This window comes from Choloepus didactylus, chromosome 8 (assembly GCF_015220235.1).
Source record: "Choloepus didactylus isolate mChoDid1 chromosome 8, mChoDid1.pri, whole genome shotgun sequence".
Taxonomy (NCBI): Eukaryota; Metazoa; Chordata; class Mammalia; order Pilosa; family Megalonychidae; genus Choloepus; species Choloepus didactylus.
Genome location: NC_051314.1, coordinates 62745060 through 62761906, shown reverse-complemented (window position 1 = coordinate 62761906; position 16847 = coordinate 62745060). Strand labels below are relative to the sequence as shown.

The following is a 16847-nucleotide window of genomic DNA, read 5'->3' as shown; positions in this document are numbered from 1 at the left end:
CCAGGTTTATCAAAGAAGATGTCTTTTACTATCATACAGCTTCAGAGCTACAAGATTATTAGTAAAATTGTCACTCTTTTAAAAGTGAAGGCAAAGAAAATATATAGTGCTTATTATACAAAATTCAAATGCTTGCAGATTACTTTGTAATCAAAAGTATCTTCCTGATTTCTTTTGCCATGAGAGGATATATAGCTTGCCCCGAAGGAAGTAAAATTATTCACTGTTGATATATTGCCTACAAAGATTTGACTATGAACCCAAGTATTTTACTCACTGCAAAATGTTATTGCTGTTTAAGATTTTCAGTGTGATCCTTGTGCTTCCCGCAGAAGGAAGTGAAATATTAATTAATTTTCAGTAGCTGCTGCTGAGCCCTCCTGAGCACATCGTTTCTACCTCATGAATATGTAGGAGCACCATATCTACCTTTAGGTTTTTTCCTTTGGGGAGATTGATTTAAAGATACATTTTTATTGTTGTTCATGTCTGAATTTTGGATAAAGGTGGATTTCTTTTTTTTAACTTTCTCTTAAGGATATTTTCAAACATGACCAAAAATAGAACAGTAAAGTAAACTCCTCTATTCCCATTGCCCTGCTTCAATAATTATGAACATACAGCTAATCTTGCTTCATCTATACCCACATTATTTTAGAACAAATTCCAGATACCATACCATTTCATCCATAAGTACTTCATTATATATCTCTAAGACATAAGTACTCTTTTCTTAATCATAAGCATAATACCATTAACACATCTAACCAACATACACACACACAGATACACACACACAAATTCCTTTATCATTTCAAATATCCATTATATATATTCATGATAATACATATATCATTAAGTGTTCAGATTTAAGTTGGATTATTAAAATCAAGATCCAAACAAAGCAAAAGCCCCTGACATTTACCCCCTCTTCCCTCTCTACAAAGGCGACTGCTATTAGTAGTTTTTTTGTGATTCTTTCCAGGAAAAGAAGAAATATGTGTCTATTAGTTACTTTTGTGAGTCTTTGTTCATTCAGTGTCAATAGCTCCATTACTTTTCTGTGTCTTCCTTTTTTTTTAAAGGTAACTAATCTGGATGACAGCAATTGGGCAGCTGCATTTTCATCACAACGTTCAGGGCTCTTCACAAACCTAGAGCCCCACAGTGTAGCAGAGGATATAACTCTCAGTGCTGTCATGCTACGCGAAGATGATCCTGGAGAAGCTGGTAAAATGAATTTGAGCTTTATGACAGAATAGCTTGTTGCTTTTCTTAAATCAAGAAAATTATCTTCTATTCCTGAACTTCATTATAATATATATTTCACTAATAATTAGCTGTGGTAATGACTAGGTAAATCATTTAATGCAGTAGTTCTAGAAGGCTGAAAATCTCACCTCAGTTCTCAGTTGCAGCAGCATCTTGTTGTTCTGTCTTTCAGTGTAACTAGCACCCTGTTAGGTTATTGGAGAAGTCTCCTATATCTTTACTCCTGTAATATTTGTGCTGTTCAAATAACTTCTCTTTTTCTTTAGGGTTAGTTTTTATCTTTCTAATGTTGTTGACATGTTTTGTTTTGGCCTAGATGCTAATGCTGCCTTTTTTTTTTTAATTGTATTGTATAAAACATAAATGTCTTGCCATTTTAACCATTTTTAAGTGTGCAATTCAGGGTATTAACATTTAAAATGTTGTGTCACTATCACCACCATCCATTACCAAGACTTTTTCATTACCCCTAACAGAAACTCAGTGTTCATTAAGCCATAACTCCTCATTTCCTCCTCCCCATGGCCCCTTGTAACCTTCTAGTCTACGTTCTGTCTCTATAAATTTGCTTATTCTAGATACTTCATGTAAGTGGAGCCATATATTATTTGTCTTTATACGTCCGGCTTATTTCACTCAGAATAATGTTTTCAAGGTTCATCCTTGTTTTATCATGCATCAAAAAGAACTTCATTCCTTTTTATGGCTGAATAATATTTCAATGCATGTAAATACCACATTTTGTATATGCATTCATCTGTTGATGGATATTTGGCTTATTTCCACCTTTTGGATATTGTGAGTAATGGTGCTGTGAACATAGATGTACAAGTATCTGTTCAAATCCCTATTTCCAATTCCTTTGGGTGTATACCTGGGAATGGAATTGCCAAGTCATATGGTAATTCTCTGTTTAACTTTTTGAAGAACCACCAAATTGTTTTCCAGAGCAGCAGCACCATTTTACATTCCCGCCAACAGTGCACAAACTTTTCAATTTCTCCGCATCTTCTCCAACTCTTGTTATTTTCAGTTTTTTAAATAATAGCCATTGTTATGGGTGTGGAGTAGTAGCTCATTATAATGCTCACTGTTTTTTGTTTTTTTTCTTTACATAGTCTTGTCACCTTGTTAATTTCAGATTGGTTGTTACCATTCCCTTTTGGAAAAAAATACTTGCTGTTAGTGTCAGTGTATCTATACCTTATTTCATATGTTCGCCATCATTTTGTCATCATCATAAAGCTAACACATGTTTGGGATCTTAAGAGACTTGTACTTTTGTTTTTAGTTTTCAAACAATTACCTAGAAATGTATCGTTCAACTCTTTTCTGTTTCTTTTCTTTTTAATGTGTTCTAGCATCCATGAGTATGTTTTCTGATTTCCTGCAGTCTTTTTTGAAGCATGCTTCAACTACAGTTTTTGACCTCATAGAAGAGTATGAAAACATTTGCGGCAGTCAGGTAAACTAATTTCACTCCATCATTGTCTACATTTCAATACTTTTAATTTTTGCACAGCATTAGCCTGTTAATTTCCATACCTTAAGGGATGAGTGACAGAGGTGGTAGGGAAGAGGGAGGTTGGCCAGATTGAGGGTCCGCACAAGATTTGTTTTTGGAGACAAAAAGATCCTACTTTAAAAAAGGAAATGGGCTTTGAGAAAAAAAAAAATTGAGAACTATTGTGTTCAAGAATAATTGAAATAATGACAGTAATAGTCAATATATTTTGAGCATTTATTATTTCAGTAATTGATCTCTGAATAAAAGCAGTAATTTAATAATAGTAAGCAATAACGATCACTTAGTGAAGTGATTACAACTGAGGAAAATTTAAAAATTTAATAAAGAATGAGAAGTACAGATAAAATGTTTATCAAACGTTAGTCTTGAAACACTAGTAACATTACTTTGTAAACATTTTTTAAAGGATGGGATAACTTGTTGGGTGGTGATTTTTCATGTTCTGAATGAGAATGATCCTGTTTTTTAATTACCTGTGATAAGATAAGGATAGTCCTAGTCATAATCTTTGAGAAACATTTCCTTTAGCAAGGATCCGTAAGCTTCCTGAAATTGGATGTACTATATTGTGTGTGTTTCAGTGGAGCATGTTTGTAACTTTCATTAGACTTTTATATGTGCCTCAGTCCCAGAAAGGATTAAGAACTACTGTTTTGGAACAACAGGAACTTGGGTTGGCTTTTTGTTTAGAAGTGAAAAATATTTCAGTACCAATCTTAGGAAAACATTTTTTCTTGACTTGTTACATGCTCTAAATTTTTCAAACATAATTTTAAAATATTTTTAATTTCATTGCTCCTATATTCATATTATGATTTTGCCAGATATAGTTTAAATATAGCTTATCTTCTGAGTAGATGTATCGTAAGAAACAAATGTACCCATGGCTAATATTGTTGAATCTGAAATCTGTGGTACATTAAACTTTTACATATACACTCACACAAACACACCTTATCCAAAAAAATTTCTTTTGGGAATGTTACATTAAATTTAACTCAGAAAGAATAGATAGTGGTAAAATTCTAAAATTGTGTAGTGTTAGCACTATATACTTGAAGAATACAAAGTTATTAGTGACTTTAAATGTTACAGAAAATTAGCCTCTTTACATCTGTGTTTTTAATTCAGGTGAACATACTGAGTAAAGTAGTGAGCCGAGCAACACCAGGACTTCAAAAGTTTTCAAAGACAGCCAGTATGCTCTGGCTTCTTCAACAGGAGATGGTCACATGGAGGCTGCTGGCTTCTTTGTACAGGTAAATTTGTGAGGCACACATAAATAAAATAAAAATAAGGTGACAAGCCAATAGTCACATTAATTTAAAAGTTAGGGTAGAATGTACTTCGAAATAGTTTTGCTTTATTTGATCCTTGTTTTTCCTAATTCTAATATCTTAGTTGTTAGGAGTGAGTTGTGAGGAAAGAGGATGATATCAGGTCATATATATACTAAAAAATTGGATATATATAAAGAAAAGAAAAAAGATTTAAGGAAGTGCTACAAACAGAAATATTTAGGCAAGATTAAGAAAAAGAACTGAAAGGTAGACTTAATATAATAGGTACTGACATGGAGGTTTGAAAGAAGTTAAACAAATTTGCCTTCTCTCAGATGCTTAGTGGTTTCTTCTCATTCTGTTGATTTCTCATCCTTGTGAGAAAATCTTGAAACAAAATCATATTGCTTTTTTATTTTTGCCATGTGAAAACACTGTATTAAAAAGTTAGGTGTATGCATTAATAGAGAGAACTGAGTTCATCTTTTTATCCTGGTAGCTGCTAAAAACTTTTTGCAATGTGTATTTTTAGCAAATAATCAGTTTGTTCAGGTGTCATGTCAGGTTCAGCAGGCATTTTCCACTAGTGTCTTGTATTTAAAGTGTGATGGCTAAGTTAATTGGAAGCACATTTGTTTACATTGGATAGAATGCAGGTTTGTGCATGCAGATAGCATAAAAGGTACTTTCATGTGCTCATGTGAAATAAAGCTTTTTTTGTTTTGTGTTACTTTTCCCCAGAGATAGAATACAGTTTGCATTAGAAGATGAAAATATGTTTGTGACTACAGTAAGTTTTGTATTATTTTCTTTCCCTTAAAAATGCTTAAAAATTAAAAGTAAATAAATGATACTATTTTATAAAATATTCAAATATTGATTTATATTGTAAAGTAAAGGTAAAAGTCCTCTTTTATCCCTCTTACTATTCAGTCTAACAATTTGTTATCCTACCAGACATTTTCCTGTATGTATGGGTATGTAGGCATATTCAAGTGTATGTGTATATATATATACACGCACACACACAGGTTTTTTTAACATATAGTATGATTTCATCTGTATATACTGAGTTTCTTTTTTTCATTTCTTAATTTTTTTTTAGTTTTTTCATGTCAGTGCATTTGGTTTACCTTAATTTTTTAATAATATGACAGAGTATAAATATACCATAATTTTTTCGGGCATTCTGCTGGACATATTTAGGTCATTTCTATTATTTTTGCTGTAGCAATCAGTGCTAGAGTGAACATTCTTCTTCATAATACTTTTTGCACATGTTTGAGTATTTCCTCTATTTCTAAAAGTGAAATTGCTGGGTTAATGTTTAATAGAGATTATTGTATTACCTTTCTAATAGTATGTACCAGTTTACACTCTCACTAACAGTATATGAAAATATTTACTCCAGTATGGGATATTATCAATTATTTGAATTTTTGCCAATCTGGGGAAAGCATACCTCATTGCTTTAATATGCATATCCTTGGGAGTATCTTTTCATTCTTATCCACATACATTTCTTCTATAAGTTCTCTATTTATATCCTTTGTTCTTTTTTTTATAAACTCTTTTCTCTTAAATATACGTTAAAGATGTTCTCCATTCTTTTGCTTGTCTTTTAACTTTGATAAGGGGTCTTTGTCAAAAAGATATTTCCATTTTGATCTGGTCACATCTATCATGATTACTTTCATTATTTGCTATTTTGTGTCTTGATAAGAAAAGCCTTTCTTATCTATTATAAAGGTATTCTCTTGTGTTTTCTCCTAAATTTAAGTTGCACTTTCTACATATTAAGCTTATGAATTCATCAGAATAAGTTTGTCTATGAAGTAAGCAAGACATTTAAGTTTTTACAAATAGGTATCCAATTATACTGACATCATTTATCAAATAGGCCATCCTTTCTTCATTGGTTGGTAATAATATACCAAACCTTTTTTTTTTTTTTTTTTGAGTTACCCATGAGTTTAATTAGGGACTTACAAAACAGGAGATGATTTTTCCCAATGGCAGCAGATAAGGAAAGTGAAGTCAGCATTCCACGATTCCACAGAGAGAAAGGAGTGCCAAGGGGGGGTGGCTTATAAAGGTTTGTGACAACGGACTTTCTCACAAGATTTGGTTACAAGAAGGTATCCCGAGATTTAGTTACTAACAATGATTAGGGGAGGGAAATTTTAATGCTTCCCCCCCTGGGGGGAAGGGCCTGTTGCCTGGTCATGTAGATGGCTGGGTGTATCTCAGTAATAGAGGAGGGGGCAGGGCCCAGGGCCCTGGGTTTTCACAACATCAACTTCATTTACTGCCCCACCCCATGTTATATACATTGTGTATTCTTAATGTGTATATTTTAAATCAAGACATTATTTTTACACAGTTAACGCGCATTTACATTTACCCAAACATTTACTTTTTCTATTGCTCTTCATGACTCCCCATCTGGGGTTATATTTCTTCCTGAAGGATATAATTTAATAGGTCCTTTTTGTGAATATCTGCTGATGACAAATGCTGTCATTTTTTTTTGTGTCCTGGAACTGTCTTCCTTTCACCTTCTTTTTCAAGGAATATTTTGCTGAATTGGTAGCTGTTTTCTTTAATCATTTTGAAGATACATTCCATTGCTTCTTTCTTCCATTATTTCTTCAGCAAAATAATGTCAGTTTTATTTTTGCTCCTTTGAAAGTCTCTCTTTTTAATTTGACTGCTTTTAAGGTTTTTGTCTTTATCTTCAGTTTGAAGCAATTTACTGTGATACGCTTTCTCTTTGAGGTTTGTAATGCTTCTTGAATCTGGGATCTCATGTCCTTAGTCTGTTTTGGAAAATTCTCAGCTATTATCTCATCAAATTTTGCTTCTGCCCCAGTGTCTTACCTTTCCTCTCCTTCTGGGACTCTACTTACATATGTGATAAAACCTTTTCACTGTGTCTCTTATGTTTCTATCCATTTGTCTCCCTCTGCTTCATTCTGGCTAGTAGTTCTTCTTAGCTATCTTTTAATTCACTGTTTTCTTTTTAATGATCTCTAATAACCTGTTAAACATATCTGTTGAAGCATTATTTTATATTATCTTTTTGGTTGATGTTAGTTCAAGCATTTTTACTTGGTTATGTCTTATAGTTTCCAGTTATATGGTTAACAGGAGATGACTTGTTCCACGGCGACAGCAGGCAGGAAAGATGGAAGTTAGCACTCTTCCACCCCAAATCATTTTTATTCATGGATCTTTTCTGTTTTATTGATTCACACATTTGAAAGCCAATACTACACAACTTTAGTCATTCTAACATAAATGTTTTACTATTTGTTAGGGTAAATCCCCATACAATCCGTGGCTCACAGTATCATCACATAGTTGTGCGTACATCCCCATGATTAATTTTAGAACATTTTCATTACTCCAGAAAAGAAAAAAGGATAAAAAAATAAAACCCAAATCCTCCCATACTCCTTATCTCCCCTGCTATTGTTGGCCCATAGTATTGGTGTGGTACATTTTGTTACTGTTGATGAAAGAATATTAAAATATTACTAACTCTAGTCCATAGTTTGCAATAGGAACATTTTCCCCCCATATAACTCTTTATTATAAACTCCTTGTAATAGTGTCATACATTTGTTCTAGTTCATGAAAGAACTTTTTTATATTTTTTACATTTGTACAGTTAGTCATAGTCCACCACAAGATTTACTGTTATACATTCCCATGTTTAACCTCCAACTTTACGTCTGGTGACATACGTGGCTCTACATTTCCTCTTTCTACCACATTCACACACTATTCAGTACTATTAATTATTCTCGCAATAATGCGCTACTGGCACCTCTGTCCATTTCCAAGTGTTTAAGTTAACCTAGTTAAACATTCCGTTCCTATTAAGCAACTGCTCCCCATTCTTTAGCCTCATTCTATAGCCTAGTAATTTATATTCTAGATTTTACATCTATGAGTTTACATATTATAATTAGTTCATATTATTGAGATCATACAATATATGTCCTTTTGTGTCTGACTTATTTCATTTAACATAATGTCCTCAAGGTTCATCCATGTTGTCACGTGCTTCAAGACTTCATTCTTTCTTATGGCTGAATAATATTCCATTGTATGTGTATACCACATTTTGTTTATCCATTCGTCTGTTGATGGACACTTAGGTTGTTTCCATCTTTTGGCAATTATGAATAATGCCGCTGTGAAGATCAGTGTGCAGATGTCTGTTTGCATCCCTGCTTTCAAATCTTCTGGGTATATCCTGAGTATCAGGATTGCCAGATCATAAGGCATATACTTAGCATCCTGAGGAACTGCCAGACCACCTCCACAATGGCTGTTCCATTTTATATTACCACCAGCAGTGAATAAGTGTTCTTATTTCACCACATCCTCTCTAACACCTGTAGTTTCTGGTTTAATAGCAGCCATTCTAGTAGGCGTGAGATGATATCTCATTGTGGTTTTGATTTGCATTTCCCTAATAGCTAGTGAAGATGAGCATCTTTCATGTGTTTCTTAACCATCTGTATTTCCTCTTAGGAAAAATGTGTATTCATGTATTTTGCCCATTATTTAATTAGTCTGTTAATCTTTTATTGTTGAGTTGTAGAATTTCCTACAAATATATGGTTTCCAATATAAAATACCTTTTTTAGCTACATTTTTTGGCTGTTCTTTTGATTATTTTTTTCTTAGATGAACTTAATTTCCATTTAAAAAAAATCTTATTGGGGTATATATTGAAGTTATATTGAATTTGTAAATTAATTTGGGAAGAAATGACATCTTTACCATGTTGAATCTTCCCAGTTATAAACACAGTATATTTCAGTTTATTCAGATATTTTGTATTTTTCTATAGACCTTGTCCTTGTCTCCATAAAATCCCATATGAACCCCACTGTGAGTAGATTCTCTTCTATTGGTTTTCCAGTTATTACTGTCAAATAGAAAGCTATTGATTTATACGTATGTATAATTTGTTTTGGGCCATCTTTCTGAAGTCTTACTAGCTCCAGTACCTTTTTCATTTAATTCTATGAGTTTTCTATCTAGGGTAGTCATCTTCTACAAATAGTGAGTTTTCTTTAATCCTTTCCAATCTTTACACCTCTTATTTCTTATACTTGCCTAATTGCATTGAGTAGGAACACCTATACAGTGTTAAATTATATCAGTGACAGCAGGTATTCTTTACTTGTTCCTGACTTCTAATAAGAATGCTTTTCTGTTTCATCTTCACATTTGATGTTTTACTGTAGGTTAAGGACATTTTTTTCTCCTAACTTGCTAAGAGTTGGAATGGGTATTGAATGCATTCAAATGTTTTTTAGGTTCTATAGGTATCTTCTTTAGTTTATTAAGGTAGTGGCATGCAATAATAGATTCCCTAATGTTGAATTATCTTCAGATAGGATAAACTTTCAGTCATGATGCATTTCTAAGTATACTACTAAATTTCATTAGCTAATATTTAATTTATGATTCTCCTAAATGTGTTTCCTTTTTTTTAATCAGTTATCCTCAGCCACTTTTGGTGTCTAGAATCATGCTGTCCTTCAGAACAAGTTCAGAAGTCTTTCATCATTTTTTTAATGTTCTGTTTGAAGAACAAAAGAATTATCTGATAAAATTATGCCCATAAAACTATCAAGACTAGATGCCTTTTGGGCATTTAATTACTTTTTATTTCCTGATTACAAAAGTAATTCATAACTAAAACAACTATGTATAGTCAAGAAGGAAGAAAATAAATAAACATTTTTATAATAAATACATATTTGTTAATCTGCTTTTTCCCCTAAAATATATTTTAAATATTTTTTCAGGTAATTATAGTCATTAATTTATTTGCAGTTTTTTTTTTTAATGGCTGTTTTGTTTGTGTTGTTAGGCTGAATTTATTTAATGTTTCATATTTTAGGACAGTAGGCCCTAATATTAATCAAGCAGTGTTATGATTAATAAACCTAAACATTACATCTTTATGCACTTGTCTGATTATTCCCTAGAATTACTTTTGCAAATGGCTTGCTACATTTTAAAGACTTTCAGAACAAAATACCCTTCAGGAAGGCAGCCCTGTCACCAACAGCTGACTTCTTTTCTAATAAAAACTTCCAGACATGCTAGTGTTACCTTTTTAATCTGTTCATTTATTTATTCCGCAATACTTCATTCCAACAGTATGCTGTGAACATCTAAGAAAACTGCTTATCTTATATATAGTTGTTTATCTTATTTTGGGCCATCTTAACTGATCTCAGTGAATAGTTTTCCATTGATTGTCTTTGGTTTTCTAGATAGGCAATCCTGTTATCTGCAATTAGTGATGCTTTTGACTCTTTTTCCATAGTTTTTAATACTTAGTTTCTTTTCTGGTCTCATTAATATCAGCTAGAACTTTCAAAGTAAGTTAACTAATAGCAGGGATTCATATCCATTCCATCATTCTGGACTTTAAAAAGGAGAGTTCTCAGACACTTTATGGTAAAGTATGTTGTTTGCTATAACTTTCAATTTATTATATTTTAAAAGTATCCTTTCATTTCTAGTTTATGAAGATAATTTTATCATATGACATTTTGGTGTCTGTCAAGGTATTCTTGTGGCTTTTCTCCTTTTAATAAGGTGGATTAATTAATAGATTTGACCCATGTATACTTGGTCACAGTATATTATCCTTTTAATATACTTAGTACTGTTTGCTAATGTTTATGTCAAATTGTCTTACAAAGTCACTCTTAAGAACCTCGGATTGTTCTCAGGTTTTATCACCTTTCAACTTCTGCGGCAGAGAATGAAACGTTTTAAAGTTTTCAAAGGTTCATTTTTGAACATGTAAATGACTGCATCCATTCCTTAATTATTATATTTTTGGTTTTATGTTTTATTTTTCCCTTAAAACAACGTCTTGGGGGAAATAGAATTTTTAAATTCCAAGTACAGTAAAAGAATTATAATATTAGATAATAGCAGCTGTAAATTGATCTGGCAGTTTAAATATTGTTCAGTTATATATGCAGATTTGCTTTGTAGTAAGATGTTACTGTACGGGGTAGTTAAATATATGTAGTTCAGATTCACTTTTACCTTTCTTTTGAAATTATATTCTTAGAGCATCCTCTTTTCCTTTCTTTCTTCCTTTCTTTAAGTATCTATATATTTTTTAAACAGGCTGTTAATGCCAGTGAAAAGGCAGTGGTGGAGGCATTGTTTCAGAGAGATTCACTTGTCCGACAAGGTCAGGTATGATTAGAATTTTAAAATATTTTTTAATGAAATGTGGAGAAAAAGTAAATGGCATACATAGAACTGAAGTTTTTTTTAATTTTTAACTTTTTTTCCTTAATTTTTTCTACCAGACCTTTTTGTGTGTAATTAAAAGGAATTTAGAAACCTTGCTCTTTGGTTTTAAAATAACTCATATTTCCAAGAATAACCTGTTAAAGACTGTCATTCCTAAGAAAATATCGTTCTCTTGCCATAATGTTCATTTATTTAAAAAAGTAAAGGTAGTGGTAAAAAAACATGGTTACTTGATATTTTTGAAATCAGAAACTTTTTTTGAATTAAGGGTAGTAGTTACCACTTTAAATAAAACACTAACAGATCTTGTCATTAATACTTGCTTATTTCTTTCCTAGCTGGTGGTAGATTGGTTAGAGAGCATTGCCAAAGATGAAATTGGAGATTTTTCTGATAATATTGAGTTTTATGCAAAATCAGTATATTGGTAAGTAACTGAACTTTTATTCTTGAAGCCTCTTAACCTTGGTTTCGTTCATTCATCTTTCAACAAATATTTATTTAGTTCTTACTGTTTGCCAGGTACTATTCAGTCAGTGAGCAAAATTGGTAAATAAACAAACAAACAAAAAAAACCCTGCCTTTAAGGAACTTAAAATTGCATAAGAGAGGTAGACAACAAACAAATATATATTCTGTCAGGTAAAAAGAGCTTTGAAAAAAAAATGAATCAGAGTTAAGGAGTAGGGGGTGACAGTGGATGCTGTTTTAAATAGAACAACATATAGGGAAGGCCTCTCTGAGGTAATAAGAGTTTTTAAGAATTAAAGGAGGCAATTCATGCAAAAATCTGGGGGTACATGTGTTCTAGGTGGGAACAGAAATTGCAGAAACTTTGAGAAAATAAGGTACTTGCTCAAGGAGGCCAGTGTGAACACAGCAAGAAAAAGAATGGTAGGAAAAGAGATTGGAGACAGCCAGATCATATGGGGCTTTTATAAGTAGGTCTGGGTAAGGGTTTTGGATTCTAAGTATGATGGCAAACCTTGAGAATAGAAAAGTGACATGGTTTATGTTTTCAAACAATCACCTTCCTGCTTTTTCTGAATAATTGTAATTTAATCATCAAGATCACACTTCTGCCTTATTTTAATTGCTTTTCCCTACATCCTTAAATACTTCTAAATTATGATAACAACTTGAAGTCAGAAAATAGTTGATTTCAAAGCTTGAAAAAGTTCAGATTGCCTTTGAATTCAGTAACATTATGTATGTACAAGGTCTGTCAGTCAATTACTATCTTGTTTCTGCTTAACTAGGAATTAGTGCTATGCATTGTGTGTTAAAAATTAAATATTGAATACTTGTGATTTTTTGGAGAAAGAAATTTTCATTTTCAGGGTAAAAAAATTTTAAGTTAAGATGCCTGTCTATGTTAAGGGCCTTATTTTGCAAGTTTTTCATGAGTTAGTCTCATTTTCTTATTGACCAATGGGATAGAAAAGAGAATCTAGAAATAGATCCACAGCTGTATACTCATATAGTTTTCAACAAAGCTGCCAAGGCAATTCAGTAGGGAAAGGCATGTCTTTCCAACAAATTGTGCTGAAAAACTGCATATCTATGTGGAAAAAGATTAACCTTAACCCCTACCTCAGACCCATATCCAACAATTAATTCAAGATGGATTATAGTTCTAAATGTTAGAAAGCTAAAACCACAAAGCTTTTGTAAGAAAACAAAGACTATCTTTGTGACTTGGGGGTAGGCAGATTTTTCTCAAGTGATACAAAGCAGTAATCAGAAATGTTTTTGACTGATTTGACTTCATCAAAATAAGAAACAACTCATTAAAAGACACCATTAAGAAAATGAATAGGGGGAAGCCACAGACTGTAAGAAAGCATTCACATAACATATGTGAAAAGAACTTATATCCAGGAGTCATAAAAACCTACAACTCAACAATAAAAAGATAACCCATTAAAAGAGCAAAAAAGTTGAACAGATATGTCATAAAAGCAGGTAAACAAATAGGGACATGAAAAAGTACTCAACATCATTAGTCATCTGAGAATTGTCAGCTAAGCCACAATGACATACCACTATACAGCTACCAGAATGACTAAAATTAAAGACTGATAATACCAAATGTTGACAAGGATGTAGAGCTACTGGAAGTCTCATACACTGTGAGAGGAAATATAAAATGGGAAAAGGTCTAGCAGTTACTTATAAAACTAAACCTACACCTAAACTATTTCCCAGCAGTTCTACATATAGAGGAGTATTTGCCCAAACTCAGCAAATATATATATATAATTTGTGCATTTCATTGCATGTGAATTGTATATAAAAAAAAAATAAACAACATGAATGCTGAAATTTGTTGTCAATGCATCAAAAAAAGTGAATTAATAGATGAATAGAGGGCTAGATGGTGGCTGTAAAATTCTTTCAACCTTGTACGCTTGAAAGTTTTTGTAATGTTGGGTGAAAAGGGCAGTTTTTCGAAAGTTAAGACTTTTCTGTATTAAGGATTTTTGCATTTTTTTTAGTTTTCTGTGATTTGGTTTTTCTTAATAGACCTATTAATATTGCTCCTTTTAAAGAATTTCCTACTTGCTTTTTCTCTCAGGGAAAATACTCTGCATACTTTGAAACAGCGGAAACTAACTTCTTATATAGGAACTGTCCGTCCTCTTGTCACTGAATTGGTAAGCGTTCTTTAAAATGAAAGTTGCTTTCAAAGTTAAGTGATGTTTTTTTTAAGCCTGAGAATTTTTCTTTCCTTGATTCCATGTTTTAGTTTCCCAAAGGTTTGCACATACTAAAATTTAACTGTAAAACAACTAAATTGCATTTGATTATGATGGAATGAATTTGAATATATGCATGGCCTATGAGTTGTAAACTGTTGAAGAAGTGCAGAAATTGTACATGACTTACCAGAATTAAAAAATAATTAATTTTTGTCTGAGCAAGGTTTGAGCTCTTCAACTATAAGGTAGTGAACTATGAAAGCTCTTTTATATAGAATGCAGGAGAAAAATGAAGCCTTGTGAAATAGCTTGAGATTAGAAAGTTTATTCTAAATCATATATGAGGACTGGGAATAACATTTGGTGGATTTGAAAAGAATGAGGGTCTGATTATTGCAAAAATAAAGGAATAGAGCTTGGTGACAGGTGGTGGGGCATGTGAATTCAATATTTATAGTGAAGAATAGGGAGAAATAAATAGAAGATGAAAAAATTCATAAAATTCCATTTGGAAACAGATATGGTTTTAGATGAAAATTGTTTGGGAACTACTGGAAGAGCATGAAATAAACATAACTAAATTACCTTGAGTAAGTAACAGCTGAAAATCATTTACTCTTTACATCTAGAAAGTGATTGCCTTTTGCCAGAAAGAGACCATGCTCCAAAATGAAATAATAAAAACATTTACTCATTTATTTTGAAAACTTCTTAAAATTCAGTGTGTGCAAAATTTTTTTTATGGAAGTAGCCAGTTGATCTATCATGCATTCCATTTTTTGAACTGATGTTCATACTTTGAAATAGTCAGAATTTCTTTTCTTTCTTAAGTTACATTAAAATAGTTTTACATTTGAAATTAATCATGTAGCTCCAATGTTACTTACCAGTGAATGGAGGACAGTACGTGATCTCAGATGTTTAAAAGCACATTTCTTTCTGTCTTTGGAAGTTAGTGCATAGAAATAACTGTTTAAAGTTTTTTGGTTTGCTTTTTTTTTTTGGCAAATCTTTATTAGAAATCTGTGTAAAAATTTTTTTATTGAGCACTGATGTGTTTTATATGGCATTAATCCCATAATGGTACTCTTTCTGTATATTCTCAGGAAGTGCCTGCTGAGTTCTTTCTAGTCACAGGATGGATAGGGAGTCCTTCAGTTTCTCCTCTGTGTTCATCTTCTATTTGTGTCTAATTCCATTTGGAATTAACTTGGCCATGTAGCTGATCTAACAGAGTGAAGTTCAATTCATCTTGCATAATGACTAACAATTCTAAGGTTAACTGGTTGGTCTGGCCTAGGGGTGTTTCCATCTTGCCTGAACTAGGCATGTATCTTTGTGAGCCAGTGGAGTCTTTTGACTGGGCCAGCAGATAATTGTATTACTATTTGTAATACTTGTGACACTTTCATTCCCTTTGTTACCTAACTAAATCAGAAATGAATATATTTCAGTATATAAAATATAGATAGATTTATCACCTCTTAATGATGTTTAAAAAGTATGTGGGAACAATGGATTTATAGTTAATGATTTTTTTAATTATAGGACCCTGATGCTCCTATAAGACAGAAAATGCCTCTTGATGATCTGGATCGAGAAGATGAAGTCAGATTACTCAAATACCTTTTCACTCTAATCCGTGCTGGGATGACAGAAGAGGTGAATCATGTATAATTTGCTTGTCCAGTTTCAAAAATCATAGATTCTTTAAGTTGGAAGGGATCTTTGTGGCCACCTAGTATGCCTCTTCAATGCAGAAATCCTTTTCACGGTATTTCTGGATCTAACTCCTATTTGAACATTTCCAGTGATAAGAAACACATTTTCTCAGAAAGTCCACTTTAATTGGCACAACTCTAATTATTAGAAAAATTTTTATAAGAAGTCAAACTTTCCACACACTTTTGCACTGTATACCCTGGGCATATCACCCTTACTTCCAGTCCTGACTGTTGAAGATAACCCTAACCCTAATTACTCTTCCAGGTGACACTCACTTGAAAGCTATGGTAGCCTTCAAACATCTCTTTTTAACCTCACCTCTTTAAAAAGTAACCTCCCTGGGGATATTTCAGATCTTGTAGTAGAATGTAAAGGATCTAATTAGTTTACTGGATGGCTTTGTTTAATCTTTCAGATGAGGTAGTCCGATGTGTAGGAGCTTCAAACTTTGGGTATCATATTGTAGCTGTTTTGCAGCACTCTTGCAGATGTATGTTAGTTCAAACTGTTATTTGTTATTACTTCTGTGTTATAAAACATTAGCATATATTAACTAATTCTTCATAGTAGAAAATCTTGGTTTCTTAAGCATCATTCCTGTTTTTTAAGAAAAGTTGACAGTACCAACTCATTTATTCAAAAAATTTTTAAGTCCCAGCCACTTTGCAAGGTAATATACAAGATACTAGAAATCAACTGGTGAACAAGAGAGATTATTTTTAAAAAGAGAAAACAAAAACATGATCACATTACTGGAGGCTTGAAAAATGGAAACTCTCAAGGTCCTACTGTCTGTACATAACCACAGATGGTGTTTTTTAATGCAGTTTTATTGAGGATATAGTCACACACCATACAATTGATCAAACGTATACAATCAGTGGCTCACAGTATCATCACATAGCTGTGCATTCATCACCACAATTTTAGAACATTTTCATTACTTCTGGTTAAAAAAGGAAAAAAAAAGAGAGAAAACCCAAAACGTTGCATACCCCTTATTTCCCCCAGCACCCATCATTGATC

The 16847-nt window shown here is 32.4% G+C and overlaps 1 protein-coding gene across 2 annotated transcripts in view; it reads left to right on the top strand.

Annotated features, from left to right (window-relative positions):
- The window catches only part of NUP107 (nucleoporin 107), a 59593-nt gene that overhangs the window by 4569 nt on the left and 38177 nt on the right, over nucleotides 1–16847 (top strand). For both annotated transcript variants that reach the window (XM_037847772.1, XM_037847773.1), the window contains 8 exons: nucleotides 1086–1230; nucleotides 2634–2737; nucleotides 3932–4059; nucleotides 4822–4870; nucleotides 11263–11334; nucleotides 11733–11821; nucleotides 13973–14051; nucleotides 15645–15758. In XM_037847772.1, the coding sequence (XP_037703700.1) occupies nucleotides 1086–1230; nucleotides 2634–2737; nucleotides 3932–4059; nucleotides 4822–4870; nucleotides 11263–11334; nucleotides 11733–11821; nucleotides 13973–14051; nucleotides 15645–15758 (780 nt within the window). The remainder of the gene's footprint in view (nucleotides 1–1085; nucleotides 1231–2633; nucleotides 2738–3931; nucleotides 4060–4821; nucleotides 4871–11262; nucleotides 11335–11732; nucleotides 11822–13972; nucleotides 14052–15644; nucleotides 15759–16847) is intronic.